General features: G+C 32.7%; 1 protein-coding gene across 3 annotated transcripts in view; it reads right to left on the bottom strand.

Moving 5' to 3' along the window:
- Positions 1-5,731: 5,731 nt before the first annotated feature.
- Positions 5,732-27,817, bottom strand: part of LOC129221919 (peripheral plasma membrane protein CASK-like) — a 246,374-nt gene continuing 224,288 nt past the window's right edge. The window contains exons 5-12 of one of the 3 annotated variants that reach the window (XM_054856297.1): positions 24,531-24,706; positions 20,221-20,292; positions 15,904-16,079; positions 13,328-13,450; positions 9,558-9,641; positions 8,654-8,759; positions 6,906-7,027; positions 5,732-5,806 (exon numbers count right to left, since the gene is read on the bottom strand). In XM_054856297.1, the coding sequence (XP_054712272.1) occupies positions 5,786-5,806; positions 6,906-7,027; positions 8,654-8,759; positions 9,558-9,641; positions 13,328-13,450; positions 15,904-16,079; positions 20,221-20,292; positions 24,531-24,706 (880 nt within the window). In that variant the 3' untranslated portion in view covers positions 5,732-5,785. The remainder of the gene's footprint in view (positions 5,807-6,905; positions 7,028-8,653; positions 8,760-9,557; positions 9,642-13,327; positions 13,451-15,903; positions 16,080-20,220; positions 20,293-24,530; positions 24,707-27,817) is intronic. The other 2 variants (XM_054856298.1, XM_054856299.1) reach the window with 2 other exon arrangements.

Genomic DNA, 27,817 nt, shown 5'->3' with positions numbered 1-27,817 from the left:
TAAGTAAATAGAACGTGACAGATCAAGAAACAAAATCAAGATATGTGATACTCATTGTATTTTGAAACAGAAAGTGTGGAGTTTTGTAGAGATTAAGTCAAAATGTAAATGCAGATGGAATGTTTTGGTTATATTCAAGTGTTCGTAACATAAAAGTACTGAGGTGTCAAAAAATGTTTAAAAAATATTTGTTGGAAAAAACAAAATACATACAATGTTTAAATGTCTCCATTCAATAAATAATACACATATCATGTCAAACATTATCATGCGCAGAGACATACATTAAAGACACCGGATTCTCAAACGACAGCATTAACTGATGAGAATTTTAACTAAGATAGAAAACTTAAAGATAGAAAAACGGCGTAAGGGACATAGAATTCGGAAATATCTGGCAAAAGTCCAGAATGTTAGGGAAAAAAAAGAAAGACTTTCTGTTCCTTCCTTTATGAAGCAATATTATTATCTGTAATAGCAATATAATATATACCGAGCTGATGTATGCACCACATGACTTCCTTTTGCGCCAATTTAATCACAATAGTGCCCTGGAGTAAGCAAGGAAACACTTTAAATATTTTCACCCAAAGTTGATCACGACACGATGCAAAAAAGCGTCTTGCAGAGATTATTTTTTTCCAATATCGACAATTTTTACGGGTTTCGATGGAAAACACTTTAAATACCGCCAATAGCGCCAAATTAAAACCAGATTCGAAAAAAAAATTCCACCAAATGTGTCGCCAACTTGGCATTATATCACCAATTTGGCGACAAACCCTTGGTGACCGAAAGCTTGCCGATATATCACCAAATTATACCATCACTTGAGTTTGCATTGAAATTAACACTGATTTTCTCCAAAAGGGAAAAAAGAACCCCTAATTTTGGAACATCCGAATGCAACCAAGAGGCGCATGACTAGACCCCACTAAGAGTCTACATACAAAATTTTAACTTTCCACCGTTTATTCCGCTTTTGAGTTATGCGAGATACGTACGCACATACAGACGTCGTGAGAAAACTTGTGGTAATTAACTCCGGGATCGTCAAAATGGATATTTCGGGCGTTCATACGTTCTTAAGTACAAGTGCATGTTCGGTCCTGCCGAAAAAAACTCAACATTCATTCGGGGAAGAGCAAAATGGAAAATTAGGCCGATATTTCAGTGGAGAAGGAAGTAAAAATAACCAAAATATTAACATTTATCAACATTATGTTTAGCAGTCAAATTTCGATGAGGTCTCATTAATATAAAACAACTCATATAGAGCCAACTTTATCAATTCTATACAAATATTAGCCATCGTTTATTCACTAAAATAAAATAGTAAGCCATATCATTGAGAAATAATAGAAAATGAAACCACTTTGCAACAAAAGCCAATGCTTAGTGAAGAAAAATTGCTTTTTCGAAACTGGTCAAAAATTTTCAGTACGAATGATAATAAGTACTCCCAAAGCCGCTAATCAAGACTTTCAGACAGCTTTAGTACTACATTTCAACTATAGTTGCGGCAACTCTAACCTAGGAAATTATGAAGGCTGCACAGACCCTAATCACAGCATTATGACGCTGCCTGGTTAGGTTTGCCCCAACTGTACATCAAATTGATACTTGTTACATTTCTGCTTCAAGAGCAAATTTTTGGCTTGCAAACTAGGATTTCTTTAATATACGTATTTTTGCATTTCAGTTAAAAAAACTACAAAAGCGGGTATTATAACTGCATTTCCCATCCATATGTTTGAAAGCTACATGTTTGGGTACAATCTCCAACGCTAACACTAATGCTCAACAATTATCAAATAAACAAAAATGTCTACATCTGTTTATATTTTAATAGAAGCTAAAAATAGTTTTAATATGCCAGACTGACGAATGTCTTCAAGAGGTAAATATGAAGAAGGGAACAAAAAAAAAATTATGCGACATGAAAAAAACTATTTTTTTATTATTATTATTATTATTTGTACAATCAGTAAGTTTGAAAAAACATTTTTAAAAATACTTCAAGTTAAAATTTAAAAATCTGAAATCTTTTTTCATTCAAAATGAGTTAAACTGAACATAATTAGTTGAATCATTGGTCAAAATAAGTTAACTTGGAGTTAAACACATGATTTCTAATTATCACGATAACAAAATAGCCTAAATCAGAAACGATCTTCTTCGATTGATCGTTGCTTATAAAAATTCCTTCTAGAGACATTAATTTAAAAAGGATTTAATATTAAAATTTACGAATCTTGAATCATTTTCAGAAGCAAAGAAAGTTGATGATATTACCATATTAATATGATTTGTCATCCCAAAACATCAACTATTTATTAATGAGAATAGTTCAGGAATTTACTGAAAGTTGTTTCTTGTGCCGAAAAAGTCTCACGACTCAAAGAACTGTTTTACAGTGATAATGTTAGTCGAGTTCTGCATTTTCCACATATACAAGATGACAAGAAATAACTTGGACAGACATAACACACCACAAATTTAATGCCACTGAAAATATTACGAATAAACTTCAAAATAAATATGAATGCACTACTTCGTCTGATATATTTACAAATTTTCACAGGGGCTACCTTTAGGATTAATACAGAGCTTTAAACGTGTCACAAAATATTTCGGCTCTGGTCCGCAACTCACTTTCTGATATTTTATCCTGTGCCTTGCATAACGATTTATTTTGGGATGCCAAAGTTTTATGAGGTATAGCACCCACCCTTATCTCCACGAAGGATTAAACAGAATAATCCATTGGGCTAAAATCTGGGGAATACGGTGGCCATTCTTGAGTTCCAATGAAGTACGGAAAATGTGTCTTGCACCATTCTTGAGTGCCTTTAGCTCTGTGTGCAGGTGTGGAATCCTGTTGGATGGTCCATCTTTTGTTTCCAAAGAACTTTTGTGACCAAGGTAAGACAACATCTTCTAAAATGCATTTGCGATATGTTTCTTGACTAATTTTATCCCCTGATCAATAAAAACAAGTGATGTTTTCCCACTAGCACATATCTCATTCCAAACCATTAGATTGGGGTCGTTGACGCAGTTCAACAGTGCAAGTAAGTCCTGGAGACAAGGTTGTATGCTAAACTTCCTGAAACTTTGACATCTCTAAAGAAATCCTTCTGCAAGGGATGGGATAAAATATCAGCAAATGAGTAGCGGCCCAGAGCCAAAAATTTTGTGACATTTTTAAAGCTCTGTGTTAATCCTAAAGGTAGCTACTTTGAAAATTTGTAAATATATTAGACGAAATAATGCATTCATATTTCTTTTGAAGTTGGGTCGTAATAATGTTCATTAGCATTAAAATTATGGTGTATTATGTGTGTCTAAATTATTTTTGTTACCCTGTATTTCTTTAAGGTGGTTGATTTTTAAGGACGATGATTATACTCATGTTTTTTTTTGGGGGGGGGGGGTTGCCTTGCTTTTATTTGTCAGTTTGTTGCTCTTTTATTTTTTGTGTATTTGTCATCCATAAGCCCGTTTCCTTAGCATTAAAAAAAGGGGTTCCTTGTAACCCCGAAAGGCGTGTCGGAAGTATCCTGCAAATAAGTGTAATTTATGTTTGGAATATTATCATGGCTTGCGTCGGATGTAATAATCCATAAGCTAACATTTTTTCATTTACAAAAGTGTTACTTGTAATCTTGAAACATGTGTCTGTAGTGTCCAGCAAATTTGTAGTTTTACGTTGTAAAACTATCATGGCTTTTGTCGTATGCATTTTCATATATAAACTCACATTTTTGTATTGAAAAAGGGGGTTCTTTGTCACCCTAAAACACGTGTTTGCAGTTTCCTGCAAAGTTGCACATTTTAATGTTGCAATATTATTTTTTAAAATGTCTTTTCTCCGTTTGTTTCTTTTGTGTTTTGCGTGCATGACATTTTACTAATTACCTAGAGGGAAACGAAAAACGGTTTGCCCAAGGCATGTTCAACCACAAAAAGGGCCTTGATTTGAATAAATAATACTTTGGAAAAATAATAGGGAGTACGATCAAATAATTCAAAATGTTGTCAATGTTTTTTTTTTTTTTCGTTTCTTCACCATGATATTATTGCTTAAACGAATGATATCTTTAATAGCACTAGATAAAGTTATAGATAATACTTGAATTATTTAAATTTAATTAATGGACTACGACAGATGAAATTAAATTATGCTTCGTTTGTAAATTAAGTTGTAAGTAAACCACATATTCTACATTTATCTTGTCTGACGCAAGAACTTCGCTATTTTCAAACAGTTTCCCTTTTTAGCAAGAAAAAAATCATCCGGCTGTCAAAAGCACAACTTAACCATTTTTTCATTCCAGCACTGAATTCCATCGCATGCTAAAGAGGAAAGGAAATATAATTTTTGCTTGTGTTGGCAACAGCAAAAAACAAAGGCCGCATTCCCAACCGTCCACTTATATTAGCGGTGTTACGGTTACAGTTTTATTGCTAGCGGCAGGCTGCGATGCGTCTTAAATGAAAGTAATAACAGGGAAGGCATTTTGACGGCCAGAACTGTTATAACCGACCGAGTGTTAAAGATTACGACTCGTTGGATAATGTAATTTTTTATCGCTCATTGTAGTAGCTTTCTTGCTTCTTTTGTTCCTGTTTTTTATCGAGCGATGTTTTTCTGCTGGAAGAAAAGTGTATTTAATACAATGGTTTTTCTCTTTGCTTTACAGGGTGTTTCTTAAATTGTTTTAATGCGGAATGTTGTAAACACTAAAAATTGTAAAGAAGAATATCAAATCTTAATGCGGAGGTAATACAGCGTGTCCATAAATTAATTAAAGGAAAAAGATTCATTATAAAAATTATTTCGGTATCCCTTATCATAAAATTGATCACTTATTTTAAAAGTGCTTCAGAGGGGAAAAGTTAAGTTATAGCAGAAATCTGCAGCTGAATAATTTAAACGTCATAAAAAAAGAAAATTATATTCAAAAACTACTAAGAATAGTTCGACTCACCGTGGCAAATGTTTAATTAAAACCTTTTCATCAACCTGATCGGCCAAGACTTTACACAATAGCAAAGATAATGACAAATTACAGGCAGTTTATTTTCAACTGAATTCACCCTAATGAAAACACCGTTAAAATGGATATTACTGCACTTTGATTTAAAAAAAAATGATAGTTCAAACAAAAACTTTAAAATAATCAAAGCGTAAAACCTTGGCAGTGCCGGATCTACGAGGAGCAGACCGGGACACTTGTCCCGGGTGGGGGGGGGGGATTTCTATGGGGAAGGGACAAATTTACTGTATTTTTGTATTTTTTCTCATTGGAACTTGATATAAAACCTTTAAAAAAGATTAATCAGGGTGGAAGTTTCAAAATTTGCCCCGACTTATAAAGATCAAAGATCCGGCACTAAACCTTGGCACAAATTATCTTTGAACAGAAAATAAGCTAGGCTTTTCATATTTATGAATAAACATATTGAAACTTTTTAAAATTCTCAATTTCTTATACAACGTCAGATAAATCCAACGAAATAGTGGCAGGATCGTTTTAAGTTAAGAACAGGCAAATATGTTTTACGCCAATAACTATACTTTTAACTTCATAAATTGCGTATAATAAAGCAAATACAACACTAAACAGAAAACTAAAAAACAAAAAGCAAGTTAACTTTTTATTTAATACTCAGAGGAAAAACAAACAAACAAAAGCAAATAATGAAATAATAATCTGGATTTAGAGCAATGAGTTTCCTCTATCTTCTGAAACGACGGAGCCTGTGAAGCGATCTTATCTCACCGCTGGGAAATATTCACCTTGAAAAGCACATTCATTCAACATTTATTACTTCCTGAACTTGTAAAATCACAATCAGACAGCCAGGCATGCAAACAAAGAAAAAAAGGAAAGAAAAATAATTCACACTTTTCCGTTATAGGTTTGTCACTTGGCGTATTTTTAATAATGGTGATTATTATTTTACTAGAAAATCGCCCGTTAAGGTATGACAGGTGAAAATAGCTTCCACATTTGAACGAAACCTGCATGTTTGGTGATATTTTGATGGTTGAAATTTCAACCCTAACTTCAGTGGATTAACCCTAAACTCCTGTAGATAGAGTTCATTGTCTTTGTTTTTTTTATTCCCCTGAAATGGCAGTTTTACCAGTAAAACAGTTAAGTGACCGGATCCAGTTCAGCTTTGTCACAATAAAGCCTTTCCCCGTCATGACAAACATTACCAAAAATTATTATTAAATTACCATTACCGAAAAATCTTTTATTAAAACTGCAATTTGATTTTGCCGAATCTCGATTTAAAAAAAAATTTCTAAGGTCCAACAGTTTGAAATTTAGCGTCAACTGTTTGTTGTCCAAGCCATTATGATATCAGAATGATAGATTCTATAAGCATACTGCATCCATCAGTACTAGAAAATCGCCCGTCAAGATAGGACGGGAAAAATTGTTTCTACATTTCAATGAAGCAATTGCCTGTTACTTGAAATATTTTGATTTTTGAAATTTTACCATAACTCCAGTGGATAAACCTTAAACTCTAGTAAACAGCGCTCATTATTCACCTTCTTCTCGTTTTTTCATTCCCCTGAAATGACACAGTCTTACCAGTAAACAGTTAAGTGACCGGATCCGGTTCAGCTGCGTCACAATAAAGCCTTTCCCTGTCATGTCAAACATTACCAAAAAGTATTATCAAATTATCATGCCGTGGCACGAGTTTCATTGCTGGTGACGTCAGGAGCGTTACTCTATCAGTGAACTCGCTATTATATATATATATCTATGATGATTTTTTTTTCTTCAAGGTATAAAGTAAAGAATTCGCCAAGCCAAGTTGCGTACCTGTAACGGAAAAGTACCACAGAATCGTAAAAAGAGGAAAAGGCAACTCACGTCTAATAATGCATGAAGATGTGTGTCGTCCAACACGGACATGAGGAAGTCCCGGTCGTGTTCAGGACATTCCGTCAGGCAGTGAATGTCATCGAGGCTGTCCAATACCATGGACACTGCTCCTTTGTGAAATAACAAGAAACCTCACTCAAACTTCTCGTACGAAAAAGAAGTATACATTGCAGTAACAATTTGAGCAAAATACGAACAGTAGAGGAATGTGGGCAGAGGCAAATAGTTAAGATAATTTACCTTTTTTTAATTGAAAAAAAAATGACAATGTGTTTTGAAAATTACAGTACATAAAGAAAGAACAATGGAGTTAAAATAAAACTTGCATCGAAACATCATTTTTCATTTTTGGCAGTAAATTTTCACTATGAATAAAAGTGGAAAATTTTCATCCTTTTTTTTTTTCATGGAAAAGGGTAAAAAGTAAAATATTTTCCTTTTGAAATTTTTTATTCGATTATTAAAAGTAATTTTAATCAAATCAATGAGTAATGAAAGAATAAATGAAATAGAAACGAATAAATCTATAAATTAATTAATAAATGTATGAGAAAAAATAAATAAGTGCATAAAATAATGAATGAATAAGAGAGTAAGTGTAGAAATGAATAAACAAGTTACTTATTAAATGAAGGAATGTAAATGAATTAATTAATAAACAAAAACGCAAGTGATCGAATAAATGGTTAAATGGGTAATTTCATTGAACTATTCCACTTTGTCCAGCGTACATTTCACAAACTGTAAAAACTATTTTAAAAACATTAGTTTAACATTAAACAAATAAATATTGCACCGGGTATTAGCAGGTTTCGATTTGTTTTTGAAATGCTGATAAGAAAAAAAAATATATAGAAACAAAATTCATTTTTGAATAACAAAAAAATATTAAAATGTGAACATAAACTCTTGAGACTGGAATATTGCATGTGTTGCTGCACAGTCAAAGCATTATCAGAAAGGTAGTGCTAAAACAAAAACAAGGAAAATATTTTACCACTTCACACCATGCCTCAAATTCCCTTACTTTCGAACAACAACCAGTGTCAAAAATATCAGTTTTGCAAAACTTTGTCAATAGTTTCTTTCCCCCCCCCCTAGCTCTATTTTGCTAGAAATTTTGAAAACATCAAGAGATCATCGTGTCAAGTTACATGGGAAATTTCATATAATTTTAAATTATTTTTATTATCCTTGAACTGCAAGTGACATTAAGTGTTTCAGCAACAAATAAAAATACTGCTTATTGAAAAAATAAAGATTATAGGATTTAAGGTATTGTGGTTACTATAAATCAGTACTAGCGAGATGCATCAAATTGATTGTTGTTGCATCGAAAAGTTTACTAATTCGTAGACAGACTTCAATCAGAAATTAAGTTTGGTCAAAATCTGATATTGGTTGTTCTTGCTAGTAAATTGTTAATAAATAAATATTATGAAAATAATAATATTATATTTCTTCTTATGTCAGTCATAAATTTTTAAAACAAAAATTAAGAGAAAACAATTTTAATTACCAGTCAAATGAATACTAAGACTTTGGGACTTAAAATATTTAAAAAACGTAAATAACAAAAAAATTGAATGACTTTTAGAATAACTATTTTGAGAGCTAAACCTTTTTTCCCGAGTAAAACAAAGTTAGCCAATAGCAGTTTTGTTTCTAGAATGTGATACTAGATGGCAGCACTACTCAAAATACCAAAACACGTGAGAGTAGAAACGGAAGCAAACCTGTTGATGTGATTTCTTCTAGCTCGTAATCTTCAATTCTATCAATTGCTGGATCATTGTAAAAATTTGTCCACTTTGGACTGGAGACTGCAGCTATAACAGCACCCTGCATCAAATAAATAAATAAAATTTTTTACTCTCAGAAAGCTGTGAAAGTGAATGCAAAGCTAAATTTGTTCCATACAATGACAAAAACATTTTCTGGAAAATAATTCCTGGCTAACATTTTTCTGCATTAGTATCTTTAATGCATCTTTAATGCATAGTAGCAATATAGAAATAGCAAAAAAAAAAACAGCAAAAGCTCACTGTGCATACAATTTATATTTTTACAGTACTATAAAAGCACTTCAATAAAAAGAGCAATTCAATAACTTGAAACAGGTACAACAATCAACAATGAACTATTCTTTTCGTATGAAATAACCTCGCATTGAATTCTAAAAAACAATGACAATTCTAATTATATTTCAAAATGACTGCTAAATAGTTTCAATTGAGATATGCAATAAAGATAAATTATTCAACATATTGTAAAATTCAATGTATTGTAGCTATATAACAGCTAGTTTTTCCTTTGTATTCTGTACAACTCCTTCTTATCAACCCCCCCCCCCCATCTTAAAGAACATTTTTTATCTTAATACTTCAATCCAATTACAAGAAAAATCGACAGTCAATTCTGATAGCTCTTTCAGGCACACATTATTATTAGTTATAATTTTTATTTATTTGCTTATTTATTTTGTTAATTTTTTTTACCAGTTTTACTACTTTCCAAAACATTCTCAGTACATGAAAGAAAGCAATGCAGAAATAATAATAATAATAATAATAATGATAATAATAATAATAATAATAATAATAATAATAATAATTTAGGGAAAAATTGGAAAACAGCTACCTTAAGCTTTCTTCTGGCATTGAACTTTGTAAGTTCTTCTACAGTTTCCTGTAGATGCATTTTCGGTGAACACATATCTCTATCCTGAAAGGGAAAATGTGATATGTAATCAAAGCAGTTAGGTAGTTATAAACAATCTCTATAACAAAATAAGCGGTTTTCATGAAATCGGATCTTAAAAAATGTTTCACTCATTAAAAAAAATTTAATCACTTGTCAAAAAAAAGAGGGGGGAAGGGAGTACTTGTGTACAATTTTTATTTTCCTTTCCTTCTTTTTCAGAAAAAATATAACCAATTTCTCAGAGCAAAAATGTGACCATCATTTGATAGTATTTTCTTTGAGTCATGAATTTTATTGGATTCTAAAAAAAAAATTATTTCTTTATTTTATGGTATTTTTTTTAATGTAATCAATCGTTCACATGTGCCGCTATAGTGAGCACATGTGAACAGTTGAGCATATGACAATTGACAACATTGTTCACATGTGTCCCCGGCTTGTTCACAACCGGGGGCACACTAAAAAATGCTGAACAAGCATTACATTTCAACGAAAAACATTTTAATATGAAACATATATACATATACCAATTACATTGAAAGGTTTGTAACCTATAGTGTGTCACATTATTGCACACAGTAACTGTGCCATTAAGAAAATATTTTTCTCTAACTATAAAAATCAACTCACAGTCAAATTTTAAAGTTTCGTAGCATGTTCGGATCGCTAGATAGAAAAGAAATAAACCTTAAAGACTGCACAATACAAAGAATGTCTCATTATCTATAGATTATTCTTGCTATATATATTGCATTAAAGCTTCATACAGAACATGATAACAAATTTCTAAATAATTTTAAACTTCATTTTTTAATTAACTGGAAATATTTTTTATTTTTTCTTGCAAGTATCATATAATACTAAACTGTTGACCAGATATTTAGTAACAGAAATTTTTTTTTTAATTTTAATTGTTATTTTTAGGTTAGTACTGCATTGCATGTTGAAGCCTATTCCGCATAAACCATATCAACTATATTCTGTTTAAAAAGAAAAAAAAAACTCTTTATATTTCTTTACTGATGTTTTACAAGCAAAAGTCCCAACCTTCGTATACGGTAAACAAAAGTTTTTAAGTTCTCCTGTTAAGTAATTAAAATGTGACTTACGTTAATCTGGATTTAAGGTAGAGATAGTTTTTGGAACACGCCAAATTTGAAGGTTAAACTCTTTGACATAAAGGCAATTTGACGGGTTATCTTCTAGTTTATATTAATATTAAGGAGAGGACATGGGAACTGTCCACGTTTACCCTTGACGTTCTGTCAACAAGTGCCCCATCACCTTAGAAATAACTTGCAAAAACAAAGAATTCTTAACTTAATAGAAAAAAAATATTATTATAAATTTACTTGAATGCTCATATAACGGTTTGTAGTAATTAAGTTTAGCATATTATGTAGTTTAAAATATTTTTACATGAAGAAGATAGTGATAAAATTACATACAGCACCTGCTAAAACAAAGAAGTTGCCACCACAGAAATATAAACTGGCTCATTGCTCTGAAAGTTTGTAAGAAGTATGAAAGGTACCGCCATCACTGGAGAATTTTTCCCGATTTTTTTCTTCTCGTTTTCCTAGTAAAACATATCCTGTTCGCAAGTACCCCCTTTTTTGCCCATATATAAATGATGGAAAATTTAAAATTAATGTCACTGAATTAATACCAATAGGAAATGAGTTGAATGTACAAAGCTACAAATAACAGGTACATAGCCGGTGGCAAAGCTGAATTGCAAGCAATAACGATCAGCCCAATTACAGCATCCAGATACTGAAGTATTGACCATATTCTGGGGTTATTATTCTGAAATAGGCAAATAATCTCAGGAAAGCGCTAAGTATACATTCGCTTTGGTAGCAAAAAGTATGAAGATACACTAAGCGCTTATATGAGATAAGTTGCCTACAGCTTGATTATGATTCTTTTAGAATAATAAGCCCAAAATGTGGTCTGTAACTGAACTGTTCATATTACTTGAGGATAAAGTGTAGTTTTATCAACCATTTCTCAACAATACCTCCTTAGAATGTCTAAAAATATTGAAGAGTACTAAACCTGTTATGACGCTTACCTGCAGAAAAAATTACATGAAACATTTGATCTTGTTATACTAAACTTTAAGCAATAAATTACCGCTCGTACGCCAGGGCTGAGGCAGAACTACATGCAATACACTGACAGCCCAGTAATCCCATCCAGAGGCTACAGCTTCGTCCTTGTTTGAACTCATCAGTCTGGAATACTCTGTAGCCGAGCTGGAGACAGATGTTCTCTCATTACAACTGAGATTACATACAAACCGGTAGCTAAAACTTATTTAGTGCACCAGCGATAATCTCCAAGCAATAGTGCGATTCAACTTGTAAACTGAAGGCAAAGCCCAAGACCAGGACAGTACTGCAGTCTCTGGATGTCTTAACCGGTAGGTCGGCAGATAGCATCAGTTCTGCCTTAGACCTAAATAAAAGGCAATAACTTACTGCTCAATATCTAAGTTTTTGCCTTCAATTTACGAGTTGAACCTCACAATTGATTGCGAGCGCTCACTGGTGGATTCTTTCGATTTGTTTCACTTTACATTTTTTAATCCGTCGAAAACAGGGGTGGGAGAAGAGAAAACATTCTATTGCAATAAGCACACAACCATATTCCCCTCCCCCGCTCACAGGGTTTTAATATAAAATAATTAATCCGAAATTTAAAAAAAAAAAAAAAAAAAAAACGAAAAAAAAAATTAAACCGCCAGCTCAGCCATTCCATCCGAGGACTGCTGTTTCGTGCTATTAGCAAGGAATAGGAAGATACTGAGCTGCAGGTGGAAAACCTCTTAAGGAAGCCAAGATAGTCAAACAAACTGGTAGCTAATATAAAATTAGCACAGACCAGACGAGTGACCGAAACAATGGTTCGGTTCAACTCGAAGATTGAAGGCAAGTCATGGTATTTTCAGTAAGTTACCGAAACTGAAACTGGTAACTTACTGAAAATTAAAAGCACAAGAAAATTATATAAGCTAAAACTATTTACGCTATGCGTTCCGATGATTCCATTCCACTAATTCACGTGCATTCCCTAATTATTTGTCTAGTATCATCATAAATGTGTACAAATATCTTGAAATTTGCAGGGTTTTTTTTTTTCCTTTTGTAATCATTTATTTCAAATCAGGTATTTTCAATGAAACTTCTAAAATCAAAATTTCTTCAACTAAACTACAAATTGTTTTATATCATGTTGAAACTATTGTTTTAAAGACATCACAAACGCATTATTAAAATGAATTAACACACATTATTAAAATGTAAGTAAATATTTTAAAACAATGAACGTAAAATCTTACAGAGAAGTTTAAGATCTGAAAACCGCAACCGTCTTTGGACTTGCAAAAGTGAATCTTTTGAGGATGGACCGTTTTTATGTTCAAGTTTTTGCAAAAGATTCATTTTTGCGCTTCGTATCCTGTTAATTCACTTACAATAAATACATCCCTAAAAATAAAATGAAAATCCGAGTTTGGGGAAGGGGGGATGAGGATGTTCGGTATTTTCATCTGAAAGAAATTTCAGTGGAGAGTGTGGAGAGCTTTTATTCGATTCGGGTCGCTTTGTTCTTTACTATACGGTTATAATTAAAAAAAAACCCTAAATTAAAAAAAAACATAAATTATTTAATAACTTTAAAATACTAAAACAAAAACTCACATTTATCCAAATATGTTCCAGTGCTTCGTCAACTGTAATGCGATCCTTTGGGTTTAATGCCAGCATTTTGCTCAACAAGTCTTTGGCTTGGCTACTTACTATATCCCAAGGACGACCAATCATCTAAAAATCAGAAAATTTAACGCTTCAAAAATAGTATCTAAAAATAGTATTAATTCTCGTTAAAGATTAATAACGCTAGAATTTCCGAGCACCATGTATCATAATTTACGAAAGCTTTTGCAACCTTATAAATTGACTTAAAACCTTGAGACCTCTTACTGTAGCGTTTCTAAACTATTTTCGATTGGCGGACCGGTTAAATTTTAAGAAAAATTTCATGGACTGGTGAACTTTTTTATTTTAACCAAAGAAAAAAATCACCAAGCATTAAAGGTTAGCAACTTAAGTTAATTGCAAGATTTTTGATATCATTCATGTACAATAATATTTAAATGTAAAGATAAGTAATTATTGTAGTTATTACATACATGAAAAAACCGTTGAGAAATATCGTAGAACTGCATAAAGGCTGAACGAAAAATCAACGTAGAGATAACACATTAAACCTTATTAAAATTATTATTAGTGTATATTTATTTTCAATAAAGAAAATGGTTTAGCTTGGACGCGTAACGTTGCCGGACGTAAAGATAATACATCAAACGTTGTTACAACTATTATTAGTGTGCATTTATTTTGAATAAGGATTGTTTAGCTTGAACATTTAAAACTCTCCGAAGATCGATCAGATTTTTCCGCGTAAAGCTGTCGAAAAACTGGACCACCGGTTGAGAAACGTCTTATACAATATTCCTGTATGGTAAAAATTAGGTATGCGACGATCAACAAATAGACCGATCACTGATTACCGATTAATAGGTTGTTGATAATCGACAGATTAATGATCATACTGATTATTTTTAATACACAATTTCTCTGTCACTTTTTTTTCTCTTGTAATTTTGACAGAAGAAATAGTTAATAGTTTATTTATGACCGACGATTTATTTTTCTCCTGTTTCCTAAATTTCTAAAAATAAATTTTAAAATTTCATCCAACTCTTTTCAGCCAATTTTCATATTATAGTCAATAAAATTACATAATGTTAACTAGACATGAAAATTTAAACATATAAGAGACTAGCCTGTGGTCAGAATTCTAATTTAGTAGCACTTTGGACAAAAATTTATTTTTTAATTAGTAGTATCCATTTAATCCAAGACTTTTTGTGTATAAAAAATATATAAGGTTATCTAAAAGCAACCTAAAAGCCTTATTTAACAAGGCTGAATTTTGCCAGCACATAATTTTCATAAATTTGATGACTAGGATGCATCTGCAGATTGGAAGAAGTGAGAAAGAAGAAACTTTTTTTACTTCCATGCTTTTCAATGTCGACTCTGATTAGAGCATAAAAAATGTAAAATGTGTTGCATAAACAGAACCAAAGTGTAACCGTTTTACTCAAAATTTGCTCTGGTTAGTTGAGCTATGACCTGGACAATGTTTACCTCTATGAAATAAAAAAAAAAAACTTTGTGCAGAGAAGTAAATAGCAATCAACAACGTTATAACGCACAAAATTAGCAGATTACTGCATACACGTGTTACAGAGTGAACCCCTTTTTCAATGCAAAGTAGCGAGCATTGGATGAAAAGACATCTGGTAAAAGCCTATATGTATTTCGGAGTTGCAGGGAACCCATTTTTCAAAGCAAAGTAGTGAGATTTTGGTTGCAAAAACATACGGTAAAAGCATCAAGAATAAACAGCAGACTAAAAGACAGCTTAAGTAGTAAAACTAGCGAATTAACAAAAATGAATAAATAAATGGAACTCAGAGCCGAAATTTATTAGGTGATTCTCAACGAGTAAAAGCCGTTAAGCGATAAATTTCTCCAAAAGCCCCATAATAACAAATTCTGCTGGCAAAACGAAACCGCTAATGAATAAACTAGCGATAACTTTCATAACGAATAAATAGCTTTGTGCTTGAAAATAAAATGAATCAATTAACCAACGTTTTAACGTTCAAAACTAGCAAACTACTGCAGACACGTGTTTTGGTGCTTTGAGGAACATCTTTCTCAATGCAAAGAAGTGTGAGCTTTTGGATGAAAAGTCATCTGATGAAAGCCGAAAGTTTTGTTTCCTTGCAACACCGAAACACGTGTCTGCAGTAAATTGCAATATTTGTGCATCAAAACGTTGGTTAATTAATTCATTTAATAAATTTCAAGTTAGAAAATTTTTTAACAATTTAATTGAAACATTTAGCTGAAAGGCAGAATAAACATAATACAGGAAAAAGCTGAAAATGTTGGTAAGACAGTAAAACAAAATTGCAGAACACAAAAGTCTTAAAACAAGCTTTCAAACAAATATAGCAACTTGCTAAAAACTTATTTAAATTCGAAGTGGAACGAATTGATTTTATGTTTTCATTTACCTCACTACACACTACATGTTTTACACAAAATGTAAAATATTTTCTTCATATTATTTTAATCTTCCTGAAGTTAGTTTAAAGGGGAAAATACATTTTTGGGCAAAAAAAAGAGAAATTCCTTACATTTACTTGTCCACTACATATAGATTCGTAGAGCCACTCTTTGCTCCCGAGGAAGGGTAAAGTTCCGGTTAATAGAACATACAATAAAACTCCACAGCTCCAAACATCTGCTGGTTTTCCGTACGGTCTTCGCAGAACAATTTCGGGAGCCATAAAATGTGACGTTCCTATCCTTCCTAGAAAGAATTTGTCAACACAAAAATGTTAGTCATTAGTGGCTCGCATTTTTGTGAATTATTTTCATTCATTTACAAAAACAAAAAGAATTCACTGGTTTTCTGGTAAATGGTTGGGATGGAAGCAGGGGCGTGCACGGGAGGGGGAGAAGGGACACCTATTAGCCCGGGCCCGAACCAGAAGGGGCCCAAGGTGTTTAAAATGAGGGTTGTAATATATGAAGGGACGGGAGGGGGAGAGAAAGGACACCTAATAGCCCGGGCCCGAACCAGAAGAGAGCCCAAGGTGTTTAAAATGAGGGTTGAAATATATGTAGGGACAGGAGGGGGAGAGAAAGGACATCTATTAGCCCGGGCACGAACCAGAAGGGGGCCAAGGTGTTTAAAATGAGGGTTGAAATATATGTAGGGACGGGAGGGGGAGAGAAAGGACACCTATTAGCCCGGGCACGAACCAGAAGGGGGGCCAAGGTGTTTAAAATGAGGGTTGAAATATATGTAGGGACAGGAGGGGGAGAGAAAGGACACCTATTAGCCCGGGCACGAACCAGAAGGGGGGCCAAGGTGTTTAAAATAAGGGTTGAAATATATGTAGGGACGGGAGGGGGAGAGAAAGAACACCTATTAGCCCGGGCCCGAACCAGAAGGGAGCCCAAGATTTTTAAAATGAAGGTTGAAATATATGTAGGGACATAGGGGTAAACAACATGGAGGGGTCCCGTAAAAGTTATCAGTGACGAGCCCCAAAATTTCTGTGCCCACTGCTGAATGGAAGAACAGTTGTTTAGAGTCAGAGAGAGAGAGAGAGAAAAGATTTGCCGTTAGAGTCCTTTAACAGCAGATGTGCTGTTAGAGTTCTTTAACAGCACGGAAGATCGAGACAAATCCAAATCCTTGGATTGCTCAATGGATCTTACTCATTAAAGTATGTAAACTAATTTATATTTTATACCTATAAGTACACGGCGATTATATTTGAAGTATCATTTCCAAAGTGCTGTGAGAAAACGCTGCTGGTCAGAATACTTCAAATTTGAGCGAATATACTTGAAAAGGTACTGCATAAGAATTATACTGCTCTTTCTGTAATGCTGAAGCCACATCTTCTAATGACCTCGTACATTTGATTTCCTCCCTCTTCTAGATTGTACTTCAAAAGAACCTGTCGCTTCGAGTTTCTTAATAATTTTCTTCAGATTTTTCACAAACATCGAACCACATCCATCTTTAGCCTACTTTCCAGTAAAAGAAAAGAAGGAAGGGGGAAAAAAGCATTTCAAGTTTGACGTCTTGAATTTAAATTATATGTTTCGTCATTACGAATAGCTATAGGACCCTATTCGTTGAGTTTCTTGTTTCAACAAATGGACTGGAATGGGAATGGAGAAGAAATTCGCACCCGTGATATTATGACTGGTGATTTTCAAAATTAGGTAATACAAGGCATATCCATAAAAAAGAAATGGTCATTAGGATGCGGTAATAAAGATCTGGTTATGATGGGCAAATCTTTACACAAAAACTTTTTACTTAATAAACATTACAACAAAGAGCAGGACTTATTCTCTTTGTCACAGTAATCTGAATATCAGACAAAGTTCAACCACTTTCTAGTGGATTCGACAATGGTAGCTAGCAATTTATGTTTGCTCAACAAGCATAAAAGAAAGCTTAATAATACATCTTTAAAAAAACGCTAAAAACAAACTCAAAAAAGAAAAAAAGGAAGCCAAAAGTCAAAAGATAACTAAAAAGAGATTAATAAATGTTGAAAAATTGCAACTAATTTCCGCAGTTTATCATTCATTTCAGATAAGTATTTGATGCATAAATATATGTTAGCTTTTTGCCGAGAAATTACTTATTTAGTTATTCTACGCATCTTTTGCGTCATTAAAATTAATTTTCCCACATAAATGAATTTTGTAAATAAAGACACAAAAGTTATTGTATGTATTTACAACAATTATGACCTAATTACAGCCAATCAAGCATTTAAACATAAGTGATTGTGTTATTTGTGAGCTTTATATGGACAATGCGAGATGGAGCACGAATTACGAACAGCCGCTCAGTAGCAAGCTATCGTGCAACTGGGCAAATGGTTCTCTGTAAATTGAGCTTTTCCTCGATGGTAGTCTTGATGCAGTGACAACCAATTTCCGTAGCCGCTCGTTCTTCTCGCACTATGTTACTAAAATTACTTTTATTTTTGTAAAATAAAAAATAATTAATGTTATTTTTTAGTTGTTCAAAGTAAAAATGAACTGTGTGAGTTACGGAAAAAATATAATAATTTTTTTCCTCTGTCTCTCACAATTAATTCATTTGAATGAAAATTAAAACATTTATGAATAAAATTTCACCCTAAAGAAAAAAAAAATATCGACTTCAATCGATAGTAGTAAATTGGCTGATACATCGATAATTCCGGAATAACTTTTTCTTGTTAAAATTGTAATAAAAACAGGGAAATGTTGATATAAAGAGGGAAATTTCAATTTGAAAACAGAAAAATACTTTTGTTTCAGTACATCAATTTTCATTTCCTTCAGTAATAGATAGTTTTATGATATTTAAAGTAAATAAATGAATTAATGGATACATAGATTCAAAAATAAATAAGCCTTCATTTTTGTATTTCGGCTTTTATACTAATTACTAGCCTTAATTAAATGGAATCCACTAATTTTTCTCAGGGATTATGCTCAAAATTAAGAGTATACACATATAGATAAGGTAATGTTAATTTTTAGTTAATATAATTAACAGGGTGTTTCCTTCAGTCAAAAGTACTAATTTAGTCACTGAAGTTGATACAATAAGCAAAAAAATAACATGGTGCAAGAAAATAATTTTATTTTTCCAACATTTAATTTTTAATTTTTTTTAAATGTCAGATTTTTAAAACAAAATGTCTCATCGTGTGACGGCACAGCTGAAGAAAGCCATCTTGAATTAAGAGCGCGGGGTTGTCTTTTCTGGAAAGATATCATTTTTTGGTAATTTTTCATGTGATTGATCAGGGATTGTTAGTTTTAAAAAATATTCATTTGGTGAAGTTTGGAAATGTCCTCAAACCTTATTCTGGTAACCACAGCGACATTTTCATTTGTGACGAAAGCAGCGAAAAATGAAAAAAACGATGCTAATTCTATATTAGCTACCAGTTTGTTTCGCACTCTTGGCTTCCTTAAGAGGTTTTCCATCTCCAGCTCAGTCACTTTCCTATGCCGGGCTGATAAGTGCTAATAAGCACGAAACTGCAGTCCTCGGCTGGAAATGACTGAGCTGGCGGTGTATTTCATGTCATTTAAGATTATTTTTTAAGAGAAAAAATAAATCAAAATTATGAAAAAAAAGTAACTCAAACCATGTTTTCGACCATGCTCTTTCAGAAAAACATAAAATGGAAACAACCCAATTTTACTCACTAAAACTCTCTAATGACTCATGATATATTGATCAAGTAACTCCTTATAAATTTCTTCTTTGGCTGTGACACTGAAAACTTACCTAACTATTTACATTAAGTCAACGTCAACGCTACCAGTTATTTATTTATTTATATTTATTTTTTATTTATTTATTTTTTTTTTTATTTTTTTTATTTTTCTTTATTTTATTTATTTATTTTTTTTTTTTGTGACAGAAAAAATATTTTAACAATAAGAAACAAATTACTTCACACAGCATTTTTTTTTTTTTTTTTATCGCGTTGCGTCAATGTCTTTCTTTTTTCTTCCAACGAGGAATGAATAAGTGAGGAAACTTCTAGAGACGGTTTTGCTTCAGTAAATATTGATCTTTATTGATTTTATTCATGGTTTCAATAAAATTACTAAAGACTGGAGGGTCGATCTCTACGTATTGGTTATCTTTCCTAAAAACCAACTTTTGATGGAACAAGAGGTCATATTCACAGCACATAATTTTTTTTCTATTTCAATTTCATAAAACAATACTAGTTTCAAATTATACACTCAAAATTAAAACACTTCTTTAAAACATTCCATACAACAACAACACAAACATAATTAACAGGGGGGAAAGGGAAATGTACATACAGAAAATATTTTAAGAGATGAACAAAAATATATAAATATAAATAAATAAATGAATGTCATAAATATTTTCTTACCATGCTCATCGCACTTCAAGTAAAATCGGCCACTTTGGCCGATATTCGATCGATAGTCATGAACAACAAATTCTGTTAAAGAAAAGAAAACATGCTCTTCAACATGCAGTCAAAAGTCATGCAAACACAATTCACACATTAAGCAGCAGAAATGCAATTTTAACAAAAGGTGCATGTTTATTTCAAATTGAAAAATTGAAAAATAACGTTGAAAATTTAAATCATTCACGTGAATTCAATCATTACACATCATTGCTCAAAGAAAGATAATGAAGAACAAAAAAAAAAAAAAAAAAGAAATAAATAAATAAAGGAAGAAAAGAAACGAAATAAGGGGAAAAGAAAATACGAATTATTGCTTTTGTCTAGTCAAGATAAACTTTGTTTAAGAAAGGAACTTTTTCAATGAACATTTACCGACAAAAAATAGCAACGTAAGCTTACCTATGTGTTCTTTGTTGGTTTTTCAATAGTGAATGAACATTTAAGATTAAAAGAAAAGTTATTCATAAATAGAAACTAGGCAGACAGGCTAGTGTACCTCAATTTTAGAATAGTAAAACTTGACAGCTTTTTAGATCTCCTTTTTACATTTTTTTTATTATGGCTTGAAAGCATATTGTCGTATCAATAAAGTTGTAAATTTCTTCACAGAGCCCCTGTATTAAACAATATCTTTATTACCTCTATATAAAAGAAAGTCCAAATTTGGGCTTCCAAATTTCAGACTTATTTTAATTTTAATTTTATTTTTGAAAATAATAATAATAATAATAATAAATAAATAAATAAAATTGTTTTTCCATTGAAAAAAATTTATAAAAATCGGAAGAATCTATAATGAAATCCATAATATTTCCGGAATCCACTGAATATCAACCATTTTAACTATTTCAAAATCACCACAGATCACTAAAACCGAATTTTTTTTTTCTTTTGCAGGGGCAAAAAAAGGCTGAGTCAACTCCGTCTACAACTCAAGCCCAGATGTTACGATAGTTTACTTTTACCTCGTAGAAACCGAAAACGGAACATTATTAATATAAAATACTAATGTTCCGAAATTCAAATACGCGGAAGTCCTGGGGATTCCGAATTTCCAACGTCGATAAAATGTCTATTAAACTGAACTGCATACCCACTTTTTAAATACAGGGTGAGCACAAAAATGAATCTGATTTTTAAAAATCCAACTTTCTAAGTTACTGCACATATTACAGTTGGGGATACATAATTATAAAGAGAAATATCGTCGCCTCAAAAAAACAGTAATGTATCTAATCTCAGAAATACCACTAAGATATCTTACTGTAGCTCTGAGGCGACGATATACCGAGTTTATATTCAGTTACAAATGTTCTGCCTTTTGTTACACGAAAATCGTGAAATCTTCTTTTTATAGGATTATGTCAAATGCATTGTTCATCATCTTCCGACTCCGAAAACACTACAAAAACTCAAGAGCGCATTTTTGCAGCATTACGAACCATTGATAGCTGAAACTCCAAAATCTGAGGAAAGAACTGGATTACAGGTTACACAATTTTGTGTAACAAACGGCTCTAACACTGTACAGTTATAATTGAACTTTTTCCGCAATGTACTAACACATTGCACAATTGTGTAATTGAACTTTATTAGGAAAAAACTTCATGTATCACTTAATGCAATGTGTGCTGTGCGGTAGCTTCAAAATCAGACTGTGATGGAACAGGGATTGTTCGGTTTCTGGTCAGAATCAAAAAATCAGAGATGTCTTCAGGGTCCCATAAAACTGGTTAAACCACAAAGAGTGGTTTGAAAATATGATTTTTTGAAGTCTGGTCCCTCATTTGTGCTCACACTGTATCGTAACTTGTTAAGATTTCTACTGTAGGAGAGTCCTGTTTGAACAAGCATTAAAAATAAAAATGCGCTCTAGGAGTAAAAGAATGTTAAAGTAATATATTGAAGTAAATATTGAATATAGAAAGTGGATCAGAAAAAAACATGCAGAATTGTATAAGGATAAAACAAAAGATAGAAGTGAAAACTAAACCTTTCAAAAGAAGTCAATGCATGCAATCTACCTTTCAATGCGTAGCGAATTCTTAAAAAATAAATTTACTCATAGTCTTTCGTTTATTTAAGGAACAAAAACGTTTAAACTTCTAATATGAGTTATAAACAACTTTGTACAAGAACTTTGTTCATATTGTTTGGTTATTTATTCAAATAAAATTTAATTGCAAACAATAAGATTATATGGTCGACTGACCAGGGAATGAAAACTTTCATTTTCAAAAATGCATAGCATCGTTGAAAACTTGCATTTGGCACAGAAATAGTAAAAAAAATTTAGATGAAAATTTTTTGGGTACTACTCATGTTTTTTAGGGGTTGAAAATTAACAAAAAGCGTCAAGGCTACGCAGATCCTAATCACAACGTTACGATGCTGTCGAATTAGTTAGCCCCAACTGTTGTGGTTTTCTGTTTGAAAATGCATGGAAGGAAGTTACAACTGCCAATTCATCTTTGAAAAAAAAAATTGAAATTTCTTTTTAAAAAACAACGGAAAGAAGAAATATTACGAGCTTCCCATTTACTTGTCGGCCTGCACAAAAAGATAAATAATTGTGTCTCTTAAATTCGACACATTTTTATTTTTTATTTTTTTTAAATTTAAATGAAAACTTGCGAGCATTCAGAACAGGGACAAACTGCAGTAAATATGCAAATCATTGTCCCACATAACTTTTCTTAAAAATTTTACAAAATATACATAGGGGAGACCGGTCTGATTGTTACCAGGTCTGTGGAGTTGAATGGAAAATGACCTGGTCGTTACAGAGATCGGTTATTCCATCGACAACTGTGGCTAAACAAATAAGATTACAGTAAAGTTGAAAGCAGAAAAACGGTCATGCCATCAATGGCGATCACGTAACCCGAATCAATGATATTAGCACTTTTTCATTGAAGTCAGTGCTGTCCAAATTGCATGTTTGTAACATTTTCATTTTGTAGCACTACTGGTCAACAACATGTTTTAAAAAAATAAAAGCTGTGTGTCCAAAATTTATTACCCTAACTGTTTCTTTTTGTGATTCGTTTACATTTATAAGATGCTCTTTATAAAGGCGCGATGTTTAAAAATGATTTTTTCAATCGCATCTTGAAAGTTCGGTTTTGGCGTTGAGGCAAAAGTGACACTTGCTCGGGATAAGTTGTGACACGTCACAACCTGCCCCGTAGTTTCTTGCTGACTGCTGTAATTTGGTTACCTGAAAAGGTTGCTCAATATGAGTTCAAAAACTTAGCTTATATTGTAGCGGTTGCTGGCTCTAGTAATATTCTTATTTACAACGAATGTGATAAGAATATTACTAGAGACCAGTAATATTCTAATCACTGGTCAGCATCAGCAGTTAACAACTTGTTAGTTCAATGAAGTACAAAACCGCTCCATAAAATATAGAAAAATTAACAAAATTTTTAAAAAAATTAAACAAAGAAGCCATGATGTTTTTAAAGAAAAATCTTAAATTCAGTTTGGTTTTTGCTATCACAACGTGACTCCTGCGATGCAACAACAGACCCCGGCCATTGGCTTAAAAGCAACACCTTTGACAGATAATTCATTTGGTCATGCCTTTTCTAATGGCCTAGTGACTAATGCTCTTTTTAAATAAGAAAAAACTATACTAATCACCTTTTCGAATAACTCGATATTTACTTAAATCAATCGCAGTTGTATAGAAAATTATGTCAAATTGTTTCAACATGTCACACTGTTTAAATTTTTAAAACAATGATAGAATTAAATTACTAAACGAATTTTTAATTGAAGAGAGCTAAAAGATGTCAAAGAAAAGAAATCAAGTGATCTTGTAAAATAAGAAAAATACAAATGTACAAAAGATCGATTTGGTACACTAAGAATTAATAAATTATTGTTGTCTTTACTTCTATCTCTTCCTAAATTCCACTCATAAGACAATGATGGATATTTCTATATTTCTTAAATATTTAGAAGATAACAACTTGATGAAATTATAATTTCAAAACAACCTTAATAAAAAATACGCTTTGTGGTTATTTTTCATGTTCGAAGAAGGTCGTGTCATAAAAACAAATACAAATTTGCCACCTAACAGTTCCTTTCAAAGATATGAAAGTTGGTGCTGCCATCTATGGACATAAACCTACATTATTTTAATACTAATGCAACGAATTAATTTTCTTGTAAAAGAATGAAAAAAATGTCAAGAAATAATTAAATAACTAATTTTCTGAAAATTTGCAATAAAAAATAATATTCAAACTTACCTCCAAGAATACTTTTTTCAGTCTTCACCTTCAATGCAGACCCAAATCCTCCGAGTTTCACAGGTGCATTGTTTTCTTTTGTAGCCAATAGAATGCACTGGGGTTTAATGTCTCTATGAATGATATCATTTTCGTGACAGTACCTCACAGCTTCTAAAACTTGTCGCATATAATGGCTGAAAAAAGAAAAGCAACAACTTTTGAAGAATACAATGTTAATTAAACCTCAGCGGGGATAGTACGTATAACAAAATTCTCCTACAAAAGGTTTTTCCCTTAACGTTATAAAAAAATGAAAAAAGAAAAATGTGATACATATAACGGTACCTTCGCTCACGAATCGAAGTTCATGGTACCAGAGACGAGTTACTGAATGAAACTCCGAGTCAGGCCCGTCATTTGGGATATAAGGGGGGGGGAGGGCTTTAAAAATGCATTTTAAAAACAAAATGTAATAATTCATTTTGCAAGTATTTTGAGGGTTTTTCCTCATTAATGCATAAAATGTATACCTTTGCCAAATATTCAATGGAAAACTTTAAAATTATGGCCCTGCACAGAGTCAGCAAGTGATATAACATACGATATTCCAAGGGCGCCCACCTAAGGGGTAGGATCACAGCGCAGACTGCACGAGAGAAATTTTTACGGGACTGTTTTTAGCAGTATCTTTTTCTTTGGGGAGGCTCTCGCTTTTGGGGGGATCTTTGAGGTATTTAAGGAGAGGCCTCATTGCTCTTCGTCGGGATGCGCACCCCTGCACATATCAATATCAAATGAGTAGAGACATTAGCGAATCTGTATTTATTTATTTATTTTTAATGAAGAGCACAGGGGAGAAAGGCAAAATGTTAATATTTCCTTTGTTCGTAAAATCACATTTGAAAATTCAAATCATCATCCTTTATGCATTGTTCAGCAAACTTTTGGATAATTTATCGCCTTGATCCTTCTCCTTTCTTATTTTTATATAATAATACCAACCGTCATTATTGGATGTGATCATAATCTAATAATTGCATACGAGATGGAAGGATGTAGACTATCATGCAAATATATTATTACATATTGAGTTCAAATACTTCATGAGTACAATATTAATGTTTGCCCCAATCTGTCTAATTTATTGAGTAATGAGCAACCACGAATTGCTAATTGTCCTCACTTGACCAAAGTTAACGTTATTCTGATTTTTCAGATTGCAATGACGACGAGAATAAGTTTAGCTTGTGTTGTTTCAATATTTATTAAGAGGACAAATTTTTGTCGCCGTGGTTACAAATCGTTTGCGTGAATACAAGGTTGAACAAAAGCAAAACACACTTAGCTCTGTAAACTCCACTGTCCACCGGTTTCCTCAAGCGGAACCGTTCCTGAGCGGTGGCGGCTATGCCCTACACACACACACACACACACACACACACACCTGCACATACACACTCGTGATTGCGAAAAAAAACTTTTTAATTCAAAATGTCTTTTTTTTTAATTAGTTCTTTGTTTGAGTAGATGTTTGAAATAAATTTTCTTTCCATTGCTTTTGAATTTAATTAAATTTAACTCCGACTAGGTGCCTTATTCCTGGCTGATTTAGTGTTTTTAATAGACACGGAATCAGAGTTCCAAAATATTTTCGTATTAAAAACCCTAAAACTCAATATTTTTAAGCATGCCCGCCCTCCCCTCCCCCTTAAAATGCTAGTCTGTATCCGCTCTTACATGCAGAATAACCGCCCAGAAGAATAAGCTCTAATGAGAGTCTCTTTGTAAGCTAAGTTACATTGAAGCACCTTAATTAACAATTTCGCTTTTGTTTCCCGTCTCTTAACATTGTATTAAGTTTTAGTCACTGCATAGGAAATAATCTTTGTGTAGGATATGTTTTAATCACAGCAGGAGTTCATATAACTTACTACAAGAGACTGTTACAACCAGGGATGAGGATGACCGACTCCGACTCCGGAAATTTTAGAGCCTTCGACTTCGACTCCTTTACTCCAAAATCAATCGGACTAAAACTCCGATTCTGCTTCGCAGTCATGGCAGATTGTGGACTCGGAAAGAAAATGACTAACCCCAACTCCGATTCCTTTACCCCAAACCAGTCCGACTCCGATTCCAATTACGACTTCGCAGCTATGGCAGATTGTAGACTCTGAAAGAAAAGGACTAACCACAGCTCCGACTCCTTTACCCCAAACCAGTCCGATTCCGATTCCAACTATGATTTCGCAGCTCTGGCAGCTTGTAGACTCTGAAAGAAAAGGACTAACCACAGCTCCGATTCCTTTACCCCAAACCAGTCCGGCTCCGATTCCAAATATGACTTCGCAGCTATGGCAGATTGGGAACTCGAAGAAAAAAGGACTAACTCCAACTCTGACTCCTTTGCCCCAAAATCAGTCCGACTGCGATTCCGGCTCTGACTCCGCAACTATGGCAGATTATGGACTCAGATAGAAAAGGACCGACTCCTTTATCCCAAAATCAGTCTGACTCCGATTCCGACTTTTATTCCACAGCCATAGCAGATTCTGGACTCGAAAAGAAATCGAAAGGCTCCGATTTCGAATCTTCGAACAATGAAGTCTTCGACTTCCAATTCCAACTCCTTCACCGCAAAATCAGACCAACTCCGTAGCCCTGGTTTTATCACCATGTGTTCAAAAACGAATCTATTTCTCAAACAGAGTTACTGCACTCTCTGTTACAGAGAGTACATCTTTTTTTTTTTTTTGTGTGTGTGTATGTGTGTGTGTGTGTGCGTGCGTGTGTGTGTGTATGTGTGTGTGTGTGTGTAATTATTTGTTTTTAGTTTATTTAAATTTACGTACTCATATGTTTTTACTTTAACTTATTTTTTATTTATTAATATAAGTCTTATTTATTTATTTATTTGATTTAATTATTTAGCCTGTTTAGTAATATCACAAAATTTATCTTTATGTTATATTTAAAAATTGTCTCACAAATTTTGTAACAATCCATTTCATTTGAGCAAGGTTTATATCGGATAATTAATTGCAAATATTTTTAGTGTGTTTTTATTTCATATTGTTGCTAATGTAATGCAAGTTCTCCTTAAATGCCATTGCTTGCAAACCATTTCGATTTTCTTCAACACCTTCGTTGGAAATATTTCTTACTTTCGATAACGGTGTCTGCCATTAATGATATTAGGCATTTAAGGGAAGAGGAAGTCGTAAAATTGTGACAGTTTACAACAAGGGGGTGGTAAGGGGTTACTAGAAGTGTAACACCACACATTTTGGTTGAAACGTAAACAT

This window comes from Uloborus diversus, chromosome 5 (genome assembly GCF_026930045.1).
Source record: "Uloborus diversus isolate 005 chromosome 5, Udiv.v.3.1, whole genome shotgun sequence".
NCBI lineage: Eukaryota > Metazoa > Arthropoda > Arachnida > Araneae > Uloboridae > Uloborus > Uloborus diversus.
This window is presented reverse-complemented; position numbering and strand designations above follow the sequence as displayed.